This window comes from Aotus nancymaae, unplaced genomic scaffold (genome assembly GCF_030222135.1).
Source record: "Aotus nancymaae isolate 86718 unplaced genomic scaffold, 86718_ANA_hifiasm-v0.15.2.pri h1tg000059l, whole genome shotgun sequence".
Taxonomy (NCBI): Eukaryota; Metazoa; Chordata; class Mammalia; order Primates; family Aotidae; genus Aotus; species Aotus nancymaae.
In genome coordinates, this window is record NW_026988473.1 from 5,701,639 (window position 1) to 5,716,834 (window position 15,196).

The following is a 15,196-nucleotide window of genomic DNA, read 5'->3' on the forward strand; positions in this document are numbered from 1 at the left end:
TGAGTGTTCTCTCCATGTGTTTCATGGACATGTGCTCTCCTTTCAGGGATATACCTAGGTAGACCTCCAAATACTTGTCTGCCTGAGAGGATCCTCTCTCAAAGCCTGGCACACAGTAACCAAACTCATAAGAGACTGATGTATAGGTCAGAAGGCAGATGTGCAGTTCATGGTGGGGAAATATGATGGCAGTGGTTCTGAAAACTCAGGTGTGCCTGGGGGGAGCCTCCTGTCCCTATGGGAAAGCCTCATGGAACCCAGATTGTAACCTTAGATTGCTCAGAGCATGTGTTCTCATCCAGGGCTGGTTGTGTGATTTTGGAAGCCTTGCCCTGGGCAAGGCAGACAAGCTTCCCTGCTTGAGAAGGGTCAGCCCACCCACAAGGATCCCCTTCCCTGGGCTTTGGCCCAGTGTTTCTGTCTATATGCAATGCTGAGTGCCTGCTCAGGACCCCTGTAAGGATGCCCAGCGTGTCCTCCAGGCTGACGGCCAAATCCAGCTTCCCCCACGTGCTCCGTTTCTTTACCTCCAAGCTGATGCTCATTTCTGTGGGCCCATTCTCCCTCCAGGTATGGAGATGGCTTCAGGCTGGATCTCCCTGGCTGGGAGACTTTCAGTCTTTTGGGGAGACTTCAGCAGTGTCTGGTTTTATTGGCCAGGGTTTGTTTGTTTGTTTATTTATTTTGAGACGGAGTTTTTTTTTTTTTTTTTTTTTTATTGCATTTTAGGTTTTGGGGTACATGTGAAAAACATGCAAAGTTGTTGCATAGGTGCATTCATGGCAGTGTGATTTGCTGCCTCCCTCCCCCTCACCCATATCTGGCATTTCTCCCCATGCTATCCCTCCCCAACTCCCCCCCCTGCTGTCCCCCCCACTCCCCCGCAACAGACCCCCGTGTATAGTGCTCCCCTCCCTGTGTCCATGTGTTCTCCTTGTTCAACACCCTCCTATGAGTGAGAACATGTGGTATTTGGTTTTGTGTTCTTGTGTCAGTTTGCTGAGAATGATGGTTTCCAGGTTCATCCATGTCCCTACAAAGGACGCGAACTCATTTTTAATGGCTGCATAATATTCCATGGTGTATATGTGCCACATTTTTCCTGTCCAGTCTATCATCGATGGGTATTTGGGTTGGTTCCAGGTCTTTGCTATTGTAAACTGTGCTGCGATGAACATTCGTGTGCATGTGTCCTTATAGTAGAACGATTTATAATCCTTTGGATATATGCCCAGTAATGGGATTGCTGGGTCAAATGGAATTTCTATTTCTAGGTCCTTGAGGAATCGCCACACTGTTTTCCACAGTGGTTGAACTAATTTACACTCCCACCAACAGTGTAAAAGTGTTCCTATTTCTCCACATCCTCTCCAGCATCTATTTTCTCCAGATTTTTTAATGATCGCCATTCTAACTGGCGTGAGATGGTATCTCAATGTAGTTTTGATTTGCATTTCTCTAATGACCAGTGATGATGAGCATTTTTTCATATGTTTGTTGGCCTCTTGTATGTCTTCTTTTGTAAAGTATCTGTTCATATCCTTCGCCCATTTTTGAATGGGCTTGTTTGTTTTTTTCTTGTAAATCTTTTTTAGCTCGTTGTAAATTCTGGATATCAGCCCTTTGTCAGATGGGTAGGCTGCAAAAATTTTTTCCCATTCTGTTGGTTGCCGATTCACTCTATTGACTGTTTCTTTTGCCGTGCAGAAGCTGTGGAGTTTGATTAGGTCCCATTTGTCTATTTTGGCTTTTGTTGCCAATGCTTTTGGTGTTTTGGTCATAAAGTCCTTGCCTACGCCTATGTCCTGAATGGTTTTGCCTAGGTTTCCTTCTAGTGTTTTTATGGTGTTAGGCCTTATATTTAAGTCTTTAATCCATCTGGAGTCAATTTTAGTGTAAGGTGTCAGGAAGGGGTCGAGTTTCTGCTTTCTGCATATGGCTAGCCAGTTTTCCCAACACCACTTATTGAACAGAGAATCCTTTCCCCATTGCTTGTTTTTATCAGGTTTGTCAAAGATCAGGTGGTTGTAGATATGTTGTGTTGCCTCCGACGCCTCTGTCTGTTCCATTGGTCTATATCTCTGTTTTGGTACCAGTACCATGCTGATTTGATTACCGTAGCCTTGTAGTAGAGTTTGAAGTCCGGTAGTGTGATGCCTCCAGCTTTGTTCTTTTTGCTTAGAATTGACTTGGCTATGCAGGCTCTCTTTTGGTTCCATATGAAGTTTAAGGTGGTTTTTTCCAGTTCTGTGAAGAAGGTCATTGGTAGCTTGATGGGGATAGCGTTGAATCTGTAAATTACTTTGGGCAGTATGGCCATTTTCACGATATTAATTCTTCCTAACCATGAACATGGAATGTTTCTCCATCTGTTTGTGTCCTGAGACAGAGTTTTGCTCATTCCCCAGGCTGGAGTGCAATGGCGAAATCTTGGCTCACCACAACCTCCGCCTCCCAGGTTCAAGCAATTCTCCTGCCTCAGCCTCCCGAGTACCTGGGATTATAGGCATGCACCACCACGCCCAGCTAATTTTGTACTTTAGTAGAGACAGGGTTTCTTCATGTTGGTCAGGCTAGTCTCCAACTGCTGACCTCAGGTGATCTGCCCACCTCGGCCTATCAAAGTGTTGTGGTTACAGGGGTGAGCCACCGCACCCAGCCTATTTATTTGAGACAGGGTCTCACTTTGTTGAGCCACCATGCCCGGCCCCCACTCTTTTGTTGATAGGCATTTGGGTTTCTTATGAATAAAGCTTCCCTGAGCATTCTTGTGAATAAAGTTGCCCAGGCTGGAGTGCAGTGGCGGGATCTGGGCTCACTGCAGCCTCTGCCTCCCAGACTCCCGTGATCCTCTCACCTCAGCCTCCTGAGTACCTGGGATTACAGGTGTGTACCACCATGCGCTGCTAATTTTTGTATGTTTTGTAGAGACAGGGGTTCCACCATGTTGGCCAGGCTGGTCTTGAACTCTCCAGTTCAAGCAATCCGCCCGACTCAGCCTCCTAAAGTGCTGGGATTACAGGCATGAGTCACTGTGCCTGACTGACTTTCTCCAATTTAATATCCTCAGTTTTGGGGCACTTCGTTCATGGAAACAGCCTCGCTGTAAAGGCAGTTGGGCATGAGGGGACTTCTGATTGGGCCCTTGGGGGGTCTCTGGGTGCTGTATCATCACAGGAGGGTCTGGCCTTGGGTCCTTGTTCCAACCCTACCGCAGGCAGAGCTGTGTGCTGCAGAGAGCAGGGACGTTGGTATCGTCAGATGTGGGCACATGCTGCTGCTTCCTCACTCTCCAAGCCTGTCTTCTCATCTTTAAAATGGGACCAACAGCACCTGCTTGGAGGTTGTGCTGGGATCATATTAGAAACCATTTTGGGCCAGGTGTGGTGACTCACGCTTGTAATCCCAGCACTTTAGGGGCCGAGGTGAGAGGATTGCTAGCGCCCAGGAGTTCGAGACCAGCCTGGGCAACGTATCAAGACCTTGTCTCTCCTAAAAATAAGAAACCATTTTATGTACCATGGCCCAGGGTGGGTACCAGCAGCCCCCCTTCCTTGTCATGCCTGGGGCCCTCAGGCCTGTCTCCTCTCTCTGCTCTGTGCTGGCCATGGTGACACCGGGCTCTTGTAGCTTGTCTCACGTGCTGCGGCCCTGAGCCTGCACAGCCTCATCCTCTCCATGGTGGCTCAAGGTGGAGTTGCTGCGCCCCAGCCTCACGCCACACTGCGCAGAAGCCGGGACTAATTTCAGCCCCGTGTGATATCATCCGGAGTGGATGTCTCATCTGATTTGACTGCAGCACTGGCAAATTTTCCAGGTACCCCTGGGAGTTGGGGAGGGGGCTTCTCCCTCCTGTCTTCTGGGGATGCAGCCTTGCGATGCCCCGGTGTGGGCGGAGACGGGGGCAGGGGAGAGGAGAGAGGCACTGCGTGTCCTGTCTCCCCTTTGCTTGAGCCGTGGGCTTTGATAAGACCTTGGTCTTGCTGGCCGGTGAGCACAGGTGATGAATGCCCCTGCCATGAGTCTAAATGCTGCTGTGTTCTGGGAGCCCAGCCTTTATCAGCCCAGCCCACCTGGCATTCTCTCTGAGTGGAGCCTTGCCCTGGCGCGCCAGCCTGCCCTCAGCTCTCGGAACACCATCTTGCAAAGTGCCATAAAGACACTTCTTAAAACACATCATTGAATTCCCATTCCCCGCTGCACTTTATGGTTCTGGCGGAGCCTGCTTCCTCCCGCTCAGCTTTGGTGCCTGGGAGCCGCTGGAAGCTGCGTCTGGGGTCAGGCCTCTCCATCAAAATTTACTGCGAACATCTTTTTACAACACCTGTCTCACTGAGCTGTGAAATACTCTTGCCTCTTCAAAAATGAAAGGAATGAAAATGCATGTTTTACATCTTCTATATAAAAAAAAAATAAAACTCACTTGTGCTTTAAGTCTGCATCTGTCCTTCTTACAGGAGGAGATGGGAAATGTTAGAAATTAGTGGGGCAAGGCCGGGCATGGTGGCTCACGCCTGCGATCCCAGCACTTTTGGAGGTTGAGGCGGGCAGATCATCTGAGGTCAAGAGGTCAAGACCAGCCTGGGCAACATGGCGAAACCCTGTCTCTACTAAAAATACAGAAAATTAGCTGGGTGTGGTGTCGGGCGCCTGTAATTCCAGCTACTCAGGAGGCTGAGGGAGGAGAATCACTTAAACCCGGGAGGCAGAGGTTGCAGTGAGCCACAATCACATGACTGCACTCCAGCCTGGGTGACAGAGTGAAACTCTGTCTCAAAAAAATAAAAACACAAATGCATGGGGCATGTGCCTGGCTTCAGGTCGCTGTTTCTTCTCGGGGGGAGTGAAGAGGGGGCTGGCAGGCGAGGACCGCTGCGGATGGCGTCGTTGGCCTTTTCTTTCCCCGTAAATCAGAAACCAGTGCAGAGTGTAGGTCTTTGGGTATCCACCGGGCCACAGCCTTGTTCTGGCGCTGAGACGCTGCTGGCCTTCTGAGGTATGCACTTGGGCTCCACAGACTAGAAGGGACAGGCTGACAGATGTCCCCAAGGTCGGCACCCCACCGGCTGGTGGCAGAGCCAGCATGCTGTCTCTGGGAAGTGGAGCTGTCCTGTGGGCTTTGCTGGAGAGAAGCGGCTCTGTGAGCTGTGGGTCACTCAGACTGGGCCACCACGCTTAGGGAAGACAGCCTAGGTTCCTCTCACGTGTGTGACCGGGGGCAGGTCACTCTGCCTCTTCTCTAGAACGAGGTGGTGGCACCTGCCAGATGATGTCTGCCAGGGCACCTGAGGTGTCTCTGGGCACCCCGGTCTAGTTCCATGGGGTGCCCAGGGCCTGCCTAGCCAGAGACACTTAGCAAGGCCTGTGGGGTCCCAACCTGCCAGTCCCACCAGCATCATGGTGGGTACCTGCCTTTCTGGCCACAGGTGCAGCCGTCTGGGAGTGCCCACACGGTGGCATGCCAAGGCCTCACAGTGGGGAGGTCACAGATGCACAAGGTGACACATATAGGGACCCACATTATTTAGAGACAGGATCTCTGTTGCCCAGTCTGGAGTGCAGCGGCACAATCACAGCTCACTGCAGCCTTGACCTCCCAGGCTCAAGTGATCCTCCCGCCTCAGCCTCTGGGCAGTTGGGAGTACAGGCACATTCACCACGCTCGGCTGATTTTTTGTGGTTTTTTTTTTGGTAGAGATGGGGTTTCTCCATGTTGTCTAGGCTGGTCTTGAACTCCTGGGCTCAAGCCATTGGCCTGCCTTGGCCTTCCCAAGTGCTGAGGACCCAAATAATTAGAAAAGCTCCTCTACCTGCTGTGTCCCCAAGTTGGAAAAAAAATTTCTCCACGATTTTGTCCTGTTGGCTTTGTTCTCTTCGAGTCTTATTTCACCACCAGGAAGGAGTGAGTGTGTCTGACGGGTAGACTGCACTTTGCAGCTTACAGAATGTTTCCACAGCCAGCTTCTCGTTTGACCCTCCCAGCAAGCCTGCATGCTAGCAAGGGAAGGCCTGCCTTGTTCCTATTCTAGAGATGGGAAAACTGAGGCTCCAAACCGAGCATGGTGTCAGGAGGTCATGGGCCCAAACCTGGCGGGACCTGGAACAGAAGAAGAGCCACAGCGACAGCCTGGGTCTAGGCCGGGTGCCGCCAGTATCTGCCCATCCTCAGATGGGGAGGCAGACCCGGAGAGGCCAACTTGCCTCGCCTTCTCCACCCAAATGCTCTAGAGGATCATCTCTAGCTCCCTCTTACCTCCGGACTTCCGCACATGCTGTTCCCTCTGCCTGGAAGACTCTGTTCTTAGCAAACTCGCCCTCGGCCTTTGGTCTTGGCTCATTCATTCCTCAGTGCACCCCTCAGCCACCCTCAGGTGTCCGTGCACTGTGTGGGGTGGTGGGAATCCGATGGTAAACACAACAGATCCTCTATGGAACCTACAGGCCAGGATGGCCAAGATCAAGAAAGGAGGCCGGGCACCGTGGCTCACGCCTGTAATCCCAGCACTTCGGGAGGCCAAGGCAGGTGAATTGCTTGAGGTTGGGAGTACAAGACCAGCCTGGTCAACGTGGTGAAACCCCATCTCTACTAAAATACAAAAATTAGCTGGGCGTGGTGGCGCATGCGTGTAATCCCAGCTACTAGGGAGGCTGAGACAAGAGAATTGCTTGAACCCAGGAGTGGAGGTTGCAGTGAGCCGAGATTGCTCCACTGCGCTCCAGTCTGGGCAACAGAGTGAGACTCCATCTCCAAAAAAAATAATAAAGGAATAAATGTAAACAAAAGCAAACTATCCCATATCCTGCAGAGGCCCAGCAGGTAGAAAGGCCGTGGGCCAGGAAGCAGCCTGGCTGTTGAGGGAACCTGCGTAGTGGGGAAGGTGGCGTTGAGAGTGAGGTGGGAAAGAGGCCGGGTGACCGGAGTTTGAATGGAATTTTGAACAGAGGAGGATGGTGCCTGAGTTGTGTTCCCAGGATCCAGGGCTGCCGTTGAGGAACAGATGGGGGTGAGGTGCACTTGGGGATCAGCTGGGAGTTGGGGGCATCTGTTGGGGTCTAGGGAGCCATGAGGAAGTCTCGGCCCCAGGAGTGTGAAAGGAAGGCTTGGTTTCTGGGGTGACACGGAGATCAATCCAACAGGTCTGTGGCTGGATGGGACATGGAGGAGGAGGAAGGAAAGAGGGGGACCGCTGGTTCAAGGCCCCCGAGCAAAGAAGGGGGAAGAATGGAGAGACAAAAAAAAGATGTTTTGGGGGCAAGTCAAACGTTCTGTTGCATGCCTGCCCTTTGGGGAATGAGAGCAGGCAGGCGCCCTGGGGGTCAGAGGCCCAGAAGAGCATGGAGAGACAGCCCCGGAGGGCGCTCGCTTAAAGAGGGTTTTGAATCTGTGCAATTGATTAGAAGACCTAGGGAGGAAAGCAAGGACACTTCCTGTCCACAGGGAAGGCAGGAAGGGCCGTTCCATGGGGCGTGGTCACCTTGACCTTGTGGAGGGAGGATTGGATGGAGGAAGTGGAGACAGGCGTGGAGACGCAGAGGAGGGGGCGACTGCAGGGGCATAGAATGCGGGCGTTGAGGGAGGGGATGGGATTGTCTGAGGGCAGACAGGACAGCCTGATGGAGGGGTCCTGCGGCAGTGAGTCCTCTGGGAGGTGGGCCTCGCAGAGGCAGCACTGGCAGGAGGGACCCTCGTGCTCAGTGACCTGAGGGAGGAAGGACAAGGTGCGGGCAGGTGGTGGAGGTGCCCGGCTCGGTGGGGAGGACAGCAGCTGGAGGAGGAGTGGGGGCAGTGGGGAAGAGGCGGGAAGGGGGAGTCTACTTCTGAAGCAGCCGCTGAGTGTCTGAGCCCCCCATGGGGGAGGTAAAACATTTAGAGGCAGTCTTCTGCTTGGTAGGATTTCCTCCAGTGATTTACAGCCCCTGGGACCAACCAGAGAAATGGTGGCCACTTCCTGGAGCTTTCCTGTGCTCCCCTCTGCTTGGTCAGGCCCCAGGACCTCACCTTGGTGAAGGTGAGGATGCTTGATAAATATTTATGAACTGACTTATCGGCATTCGAGCTGCCTCTCCTCCCTGGCCTGTTCTTTGCCCTCAGTAGGGGGTACCGGCTGCCAGGAGCTCAGCCCTTTGCCACATGCCAGGCTAGCCCGGTCCACTTCCTGTGAAACATAGGAGGTAGCCTCCCACAGCTTCACTATACGGAAGAGGACAGCAGAGGCTTGGAAATGCTGCAGCTCCTTCCAGATACCGGCGTCCCCGACCCCAACAAAGAAAGGGGTCTTCAGATGGGAGCCCTCGGCATGCTCCTCAAGTCCTGCTGGGGCCATGTGCCAGTGGGGAGGCTGGCTTCTCAAAAAAGGGGGCAGGGAATGGGCTGTGAGCAGCAAGGGACGCTAGTGTTGGAGGGGCCAGCAGGGGTACCCTTGGCCTCTTAGAAAGAGGGCACATGGCACACTCGTGGGAAGTGTCTGGTGAAAGCATTCTTTTTATTTTTTTGAGACAGACTCTCACTCTGTCGCCAGGCATGATCTCGGCTTACTGCAACCTCCACCTCCCAGGTTCAAGTAATCTCTTGCATCAGCCTCCTGAGTAGCTGGGATTACAGGCAGGCACCACTGTGCCTGGCTAATTTTTGTATTTTTAGTAGAGACAGGTTTTCATCATGTTGGCCAGGCTGGTCTTGAACACCTGATCTTGTAATCTGCTCGCCTCAACCTCCCAAAGTGCTGGGATTACAGGTATGAGCCACCGTGCCCGGCTTTTTTTTTTTTTCTTTTTTTTTCTGAGACAGAGTTTCGCTCTTGTTGCCCAGGCTGGAGTGCAAGGGTGCAATCTTGGCTTACCACACTCTTCGCCTCCCGGCTTCAAGTGATTCTCCTGCCTCAGCCTCCTGAGTAGCTGGACTACAGACACGCGTCCACCACATCCGGCTAATTTTGTATTTTTAGTAGAGATGGTGTTTCTCCATGTTGGTCAGGCTGGTCTCAAACTCCCAACCTCAGGTGATCCACTCATCTCAGCCTCCCAAAGTGCTGGGATTACAGGCTTGAGCCACTGTGCCTCGCCTGGCGAAAGCTTTTTTTTTTTTTTTTTTTTTTTTTTTTTGGTGGAGTCTCGCTGTGTCGCCCAGGCTCGTGTGATCTCAGCTCACTGCAACCTCCACCTCCCGGGTTCAAGCGATTCTCCTGCCTCAGCCTCCTGAGTAGCTGGAACTACAGGTGCCCATCATCATGCCCAGCTGTTTTTTGTATTATTAGTAGAGACAGGGTTTCACTGTGTTGGCCAGGTTGGTCTGGAACTCCTCGTGATCCATCCACCTCGGCTTTCCAAAGCGCTGGGATTACAGGCGTGAGCCACTGCACCTGGCCAGGTGAAAGCATTGTCAGTTTGGTTATGGTGCCCCTGGGATGAAGCCTGTGCCCCCCCTCTCCGCCCCCCGCCATCACTCCACAAACAATTTTATTCTCCTACGAGCTCATATGTGCTGTTGCTGCCACCAAACACCCTTTCCGGCCCTGGCTACTTCCCACTCCTCTTCCGAGTCTCCCTTAAGCCTCCGCCGCCACCTGCCTGGCCAGGGTTCCAGGGAACTCCTCTCCCAGCCCCTGAGTATCTCATAGTGTGTCTCAGAATTAGAATTGCTTCACTGAAGCACCTGGCCAGCCTCCGTCTCCCCAGCTGGGTTGTAGATTCACGAGGGCCAGGTCAGCCTGCTCGATGCATCCTGGCACTGAGTGCAGGACCTACTCAGGCCCAAACATGTTTATGGAAGAGTGGGGAAGGGGCTGCCACTTCTCTCCACCTTCCATAAGTGGCTCTGGCTCGGGCAGCAGTTGAAGCTGACCAGGGATGGTCCTGCCCCCCTCCCTTTTTGTTTTGAGATGGGGTCTCGCTCTGTTGCCAGGCTGGAATGCAATGGCACGATCTTGGCTCGCTGCAATCTCCACCTCCCGGGTTCAAGCCATTCTCCTTCCTCAGCCTCCTGAGTAGCTGGGACTACAGGTGCATGCCACCACACCCAGCTAATCTTTGTATTTTTAGAGAGATGGGGTTTCACCATGTTGACCAGGATGGTCTCGATCTCTTGACCTTGTGATCCACCCACCTCGGCCTCCCAAAGTGCTGGACTATGGGTGTGAGCCACTGTGCCTGGCCGTGGCTTAGCCTTTTCTGATGACCCCACCTTCGCATCCAGCAGGGCCTCTGGACTGGGCCCCTCGCATGAGTTCTGTCATCTGATGCTCTCAGAGTCCTTGGGCTGCTATCACCACTGTCGGCAGCGGACAGATGAGGAGATGGAGGCCTTGATGGCGAAGTGACTCTGGCCGGGAAAAGGGCATTTGTCAGGGAACCTACCTGTCTCTTAAGTGCCTGCCCCTCACTGCCAGGTGCATAGAATCTTCCAGGAGTCAATCCTTCCTTTCTCACCACCTCATCGAATTGCCCTCCCACCTCTATATACTTCTTGATGCTTTTTGAGTTTCTCAATTGTAGCCTTTGCTGTTTGCCATGGGGGCTGCCCCATTCGCGGAGCTTGTGGTCCAGGGTGCGAGGCTGGGCTGAGAGCCTGTGTGTGCAGGCAGCCTCGGGCCAGCAGGGGGAGCCCACGAGCTGCAAGCCTGGTCAGGGCCGGCGTTTCTCAGCCGGTTTGGAGTTTCTGTGCCTGGTGCCACCCCCAAGGGAAGGCAGGGCCCATGGGGCGGTGCCTGGCCAGGGTGGATCCAGAGTCCATGAGCGGATGGGAGGGCCTGACTCCTCACTTGAGTCCCTGCTGTGTGAGGGTGGCCTCCCAACCTCCCTGAGCCCCGGTTTCCTCATCTGTAAAATGGTGATGATTCCAGCCGCCTTGGCCACGCTGAGAGCCCCCAGCCCCTGCTAGGGGGATGTTGGGGACAGATGCCAGGCCCGCTTGGTCCTGCAGCTCCTGGAGGAGGACAGCGTCCCACTGCCTGCGTGCAGTGACAATGAGGCAGAACTGACTGGCAGTGGGACTGACAGATAATGTCACTGGTGAGGCTGCCAACCGGCCTGGCCTTAGCGTGTGAGAGGAAGCTCCGAGCTGGGACCCAGAGAGATATGGACTCTGCTAGAAAGTGGCAGGGCTGAATTCTGAACCCAGGTCTGCAATGCCTGAGCCAATCCCTCAGCCTCCCCAGGCCTCAGTTTCCCTCCCTGAACAAAGAGAACAGGACAAGATGTTCTAGATGTTCTAGGGGCCTCTGAGGCTCCCCAGCATGTCCACCCTGTGTGCCCAGGGAAGGATGGACAAGGAGGGCTGGTTTGCATTCTTGGATGAGGCAAGAGGGGACACCTTGGCGTGCGAGCGCCCGGCCCACTCCTCTCCCTGGCCCTGATCCTCCTTCCTGTTCCTGCAGCCTTTCTGAAGGGCCTGAGTGACAAGCAGCGGGAGGAACATTACTTCTGCAAGGACTTTGTGAGACTGAAGAAGATCCCTACATGGAAGGAGATGGCGAAAGGTAGGCTCTGCTCAGGGAGGCCCTAGTGGATGTGCTCCAGACCCGCGGCCTGGGAGAATTGTGCAGATGGGAGGAGTGAGTCTGGCAGCACGTATTGGGTGCTTGCTGTGCGCAGGCACTCTGTGTGTGTCACTTCATTCAGTTGTTTTATTTTTTGAGACAGAGTTTCACTCTTTTTGCCCAGTTTGGAGTGTAATGGTGCGATCTCAGCTCACTGCAATCTCCGCCTCCTAGGTTCAAGTATTCTTCTGCCTCAGCCTCCCGAGTAGCTGAGATTACGGGCACCTACCACCATGCCTGGCTAATTTTGTGCTTTTAGTAGAGATGGGCCAGGCTCTAACCATGTTGGCCAGGCTGGTCTCGAACTCCTGACCTCAAATGATCTGCCCGACTCTGGGATTACAGGCGTGAGCCACCGTGCCCGGCCACCCCGTTCAATTATTAACACAGCCTGAGGCAAGTGGAACTTTTATCCCCATTATATGGTAGGAAACATAGCCCTGGGTCAGGTGAGCCACCTGCCGGACACTCCTTGCTTGTGGGGAGCTGGGGTGTGAAGCTGAGGTTTGGTTGCTTACAGTGGGGTGTGTTGATGAGACAGTGGGCCTGGTGACCCATCACCCTGGTCAAGTCCCTGACCAACCTGAGCCTCAGTTTCCACCTCTGTGAAATGGGAGGATGATATTAGCACTGTACCTGCTGGTGGCCTTGCCGTGAAGATGCAGTAGGCGCCCCTCAGCGTGGCTTCCTGGTCCGGGGTCAGCAGTCGTGGCGCTGCAGGCCGCCTCTGGAGGTGGAGGGAGGTCGATGGGGAAGGCCCTGGGCCCTGGCTGTGTCCCTCTGCAGTGGTCAGCCTCGCTGTGACCTCTCTGGTCCCTGCTTGTTCCAGGGGTGACCGTGAAGGTGGAGGATCCCAAGTATAAAAAGGACAAACAGCTCAACGAGAAGATCTCCCTGCTCCGCAGCGACATCACCAAGCTGGAGGTGGATGCCATCGTCAATGCTGGTGAGTGGCTGGCCTGAGCCAGAGCACTGGTGGCCGCCCCGTTGCCTTTGCTCCGCTGTGCTATGCCAGGCCTGGGTGGATGCCACCTGGCTCCAGCGAGGCTCGGGTTGCCGGCGAGGACGGCCTGCTGGCGCCGTGGCAGCCTAGTGTGTCGGCCACTCGGCTCCTCTTCCCCTGAAACCCTGACCTGCTGTGTCGGGGGCGCCTTGCTCCACAGAGACCCATTAGTGGCCGGGAAAGTGGGAGAGCTCAGCTAGAACTGGGCTGCCCTGCCAGGAGGGCGGTGGCCAGAGCAGGGAGGTCTGACCTTGGGGGGCCGCAGACGCCCCTACGACTGCCTGCCTTCCTTTGTCTCTGGCTTGCCCTGCAGCCCTTCAGGCCTGGGCAGGTGAGGGAGCTCATTGAGGGGACAGTGGGGGCAGAGAGGTCCCCTGCGGCACCCTGGCAACTTTCCAGCGCCTGGGAACTGGAGCCGCTCAGCTTCCTGCGCTCGCCTCTTGCTGGCTTGGCAGTTTATCGTGATGAGTGTGGGAGCCGGCTCTTCTTTGTCAAGGGGAGGAAGGGGGCTGCTCCTTGTGCAGGCGGTGGTTGTCTGGCAAGGTCGAAAGGCGCCGGGAAAGGACTTTGGCATGGGGTGCCAGGGGCTGGTTAGGTCCAGCAGGTGGCTTGTGGAACAGGACGTCTGGCGGCCGAACCCCAACCCTCGCCTGCCTGCTTCTCGCTCCTTTGCTTACCCAGCGTCTGCACCTAGCGTCGGAGGAAGGGAGGCCTCTTTCTCAGGGCCTGAATGTGGGGGCGGACCCTCTCATCTTGGACTCCAGCTCACAGGGAGAATCCTGCCTGCCAGCCCCTTCCCAACCTATGCAGGCCCTGGCTACCCACAGAGCTGCTCTAGTGTCCGTCGTCCCCACTTTGGGCTTGTAGCGGTGGCGCCTGGCCCCAGCGCTGTTCCCCAGTGACTCTGGGGTGTGGTGGTGTGGATGCTGTGAACATTTCCATTGATCTCTGTGAGTGACGGGCTCTGGGATCCGGAAAGGGGAGGTCACTCGGCCGCCCTGGGCCTAGTCCATGGGGTCTGAGTTGTGTTTCCTGAAGCAGCCAGTGATGGCAAAGCTGGATAGTCATATGGGGGTGCCTTGCCCACACATTGTCTGTCTAGGTGCACAGATGACAAGTCACATGTAGGCAGGAGTTACTGCTCAGAGTGTCTGGCTGAGGGGGGCAGAGGGAGCTGGGGTCACCTTGGGCTCCTGCAGGTGGTTCTGGTGTCTTTCTCTGGGGCCACTGGGACGAGGACTGCTATTCCATCTGGGGACACATGGCTAAGACAAAGCCACATCTGGGTTGGCAGATGTTACAGAGACCTAGGGGAGTAGGGCGTTCTTGCTGCCTGTACCCAGGGACAGGCTGGCCTGGAGCGGGAGGATAGAGCCTTGGGGCTGTGGCGGAGGGGGCAGTCAGGCAGGCCACTGGATACCCCAGCCCTGCCAGTCACTGGCAAGCATGCGAGAGGTGCCCAGCGGGATCTTCTTGCTGAGCTGCAAAGTGGTCAGAGGGAAAATGAGGCATCCTGGGAGCTCTGTCCCCCCTGGATTGGTGGTTGGCTGGAACATGGGCCGGGAGAAAGGGTGCAGTGACCAGGGTGGGGTGATGGCAGACGCAGATGGAATGGGGGCACTCTGGAGGCTGCATCTGGACTGTGGTGTGATTAATGCCTCTTCCTAAGTGCCTTGCGAGGTGCCAGGCTTTGGACGTGGCAGCTCTGTCAGAAGTGTGTTAGTGCTGGCTCCGTTCGCAGTGGGGCCAGGGTTGGGGCAGCCCTCACCAAGTTTCTCTGGGGACGCCCCTTCTCTGTGCCCTTGCCTTGGCCTGTTTCCTCCTCTGCACAGTGGGGGTGGTGAGGAAACCACCCGTCAGGTTGCTGGGGGCACTCAGAGCTGATGCCCGTGACGTGTGCATGACAGTCACTCAGCACCCAGTGGGAATCAGGTTCTGGCACCTTGCGTTGGTGCTGAAACTGGTGTCCTCAGCACCATCTGGGCATCACCTCTGTCCTGGCGGTGCCGAGGGACGTGGCACCTCCTGCAGATGATCAGCTTTTGCCTCCCCTGCTTGCCTCAGTTTACCCACACACCTCTTGATGTGTTTTCCTGGGATCTTTTTATTTCTAGGAGGACTCAGCTAGGGTCCTCAGAGGCCTGTACAGCCAGGAGAACCCAGTACCCGCCTGGAATCCCAGGGAATGGCAAAGGCAGAGTCTGGACACAGGCTTCCCACACAGAGCCCGAGTCTCCTCCGGGCCCTCCAGGGCTTTGTGGAGCCCCAGCGTTCAAAGTGGTCTCCGGGGTCCTGGGTGCCTTGGCCCCCACCCCAGCCTCTTCGCCCACCAGGGGGCAGCAGAGATCGCAGTTCCCGGGAGCCCATAAATCAGCCTGTTTATTAGTGGAATAAAAGTCGCCGGCAACGGCGGGGCTTTTCGGGGCTGCATAAATCTGCGTCTGTGCCTCGTGAAACCCATATGTGCTTAATTCATATGTAAAGTTTCAAGCAGGAAGAGAATACGTGTCCATTAAATTCTATTTGACTTGATTATAATCATTAGCCGTGAATAATTGCTTCTCAGTGCCTACCACGAGCCACCACAATAAGCCAGAGGAGAGAGCAATTATCTTGGGGTGGAGATTTTTAAATTTATATTTTTGAAGCCAGGGGCAGT

The 15,196-nt window shown here is 54.8% G+C and overlaps 1 protein-coding gene across 2 annotated transcripts in view; it reads left to right on the forward strand.

The window, feature by feature from the left end:
* Window positions 1-15,196, forward strand: part of MACROD1 (mono-ADP ribosylhydrolase 1) — a 176,803-nt gene that overhangs the window by 8,831 nt on the left and 152,776 nt on the right. For both annotated transcript variants that reach the window (XM_012463122.2, XM_012463121.2), the window contains exons 2-3: window positions 11,373-11,474; window positions 12,364-12,480. In XM_012463122.2, coding sequence (XP_012318545.1) covers window positions 11,373-11,474; window positions 12,364-12,480 — 219 coding nt within the window. The remainder of the gene's footprint in view (window positions 1-11,372; window positions 11,475-12,363; window positions 12,481-15,196) is intronic.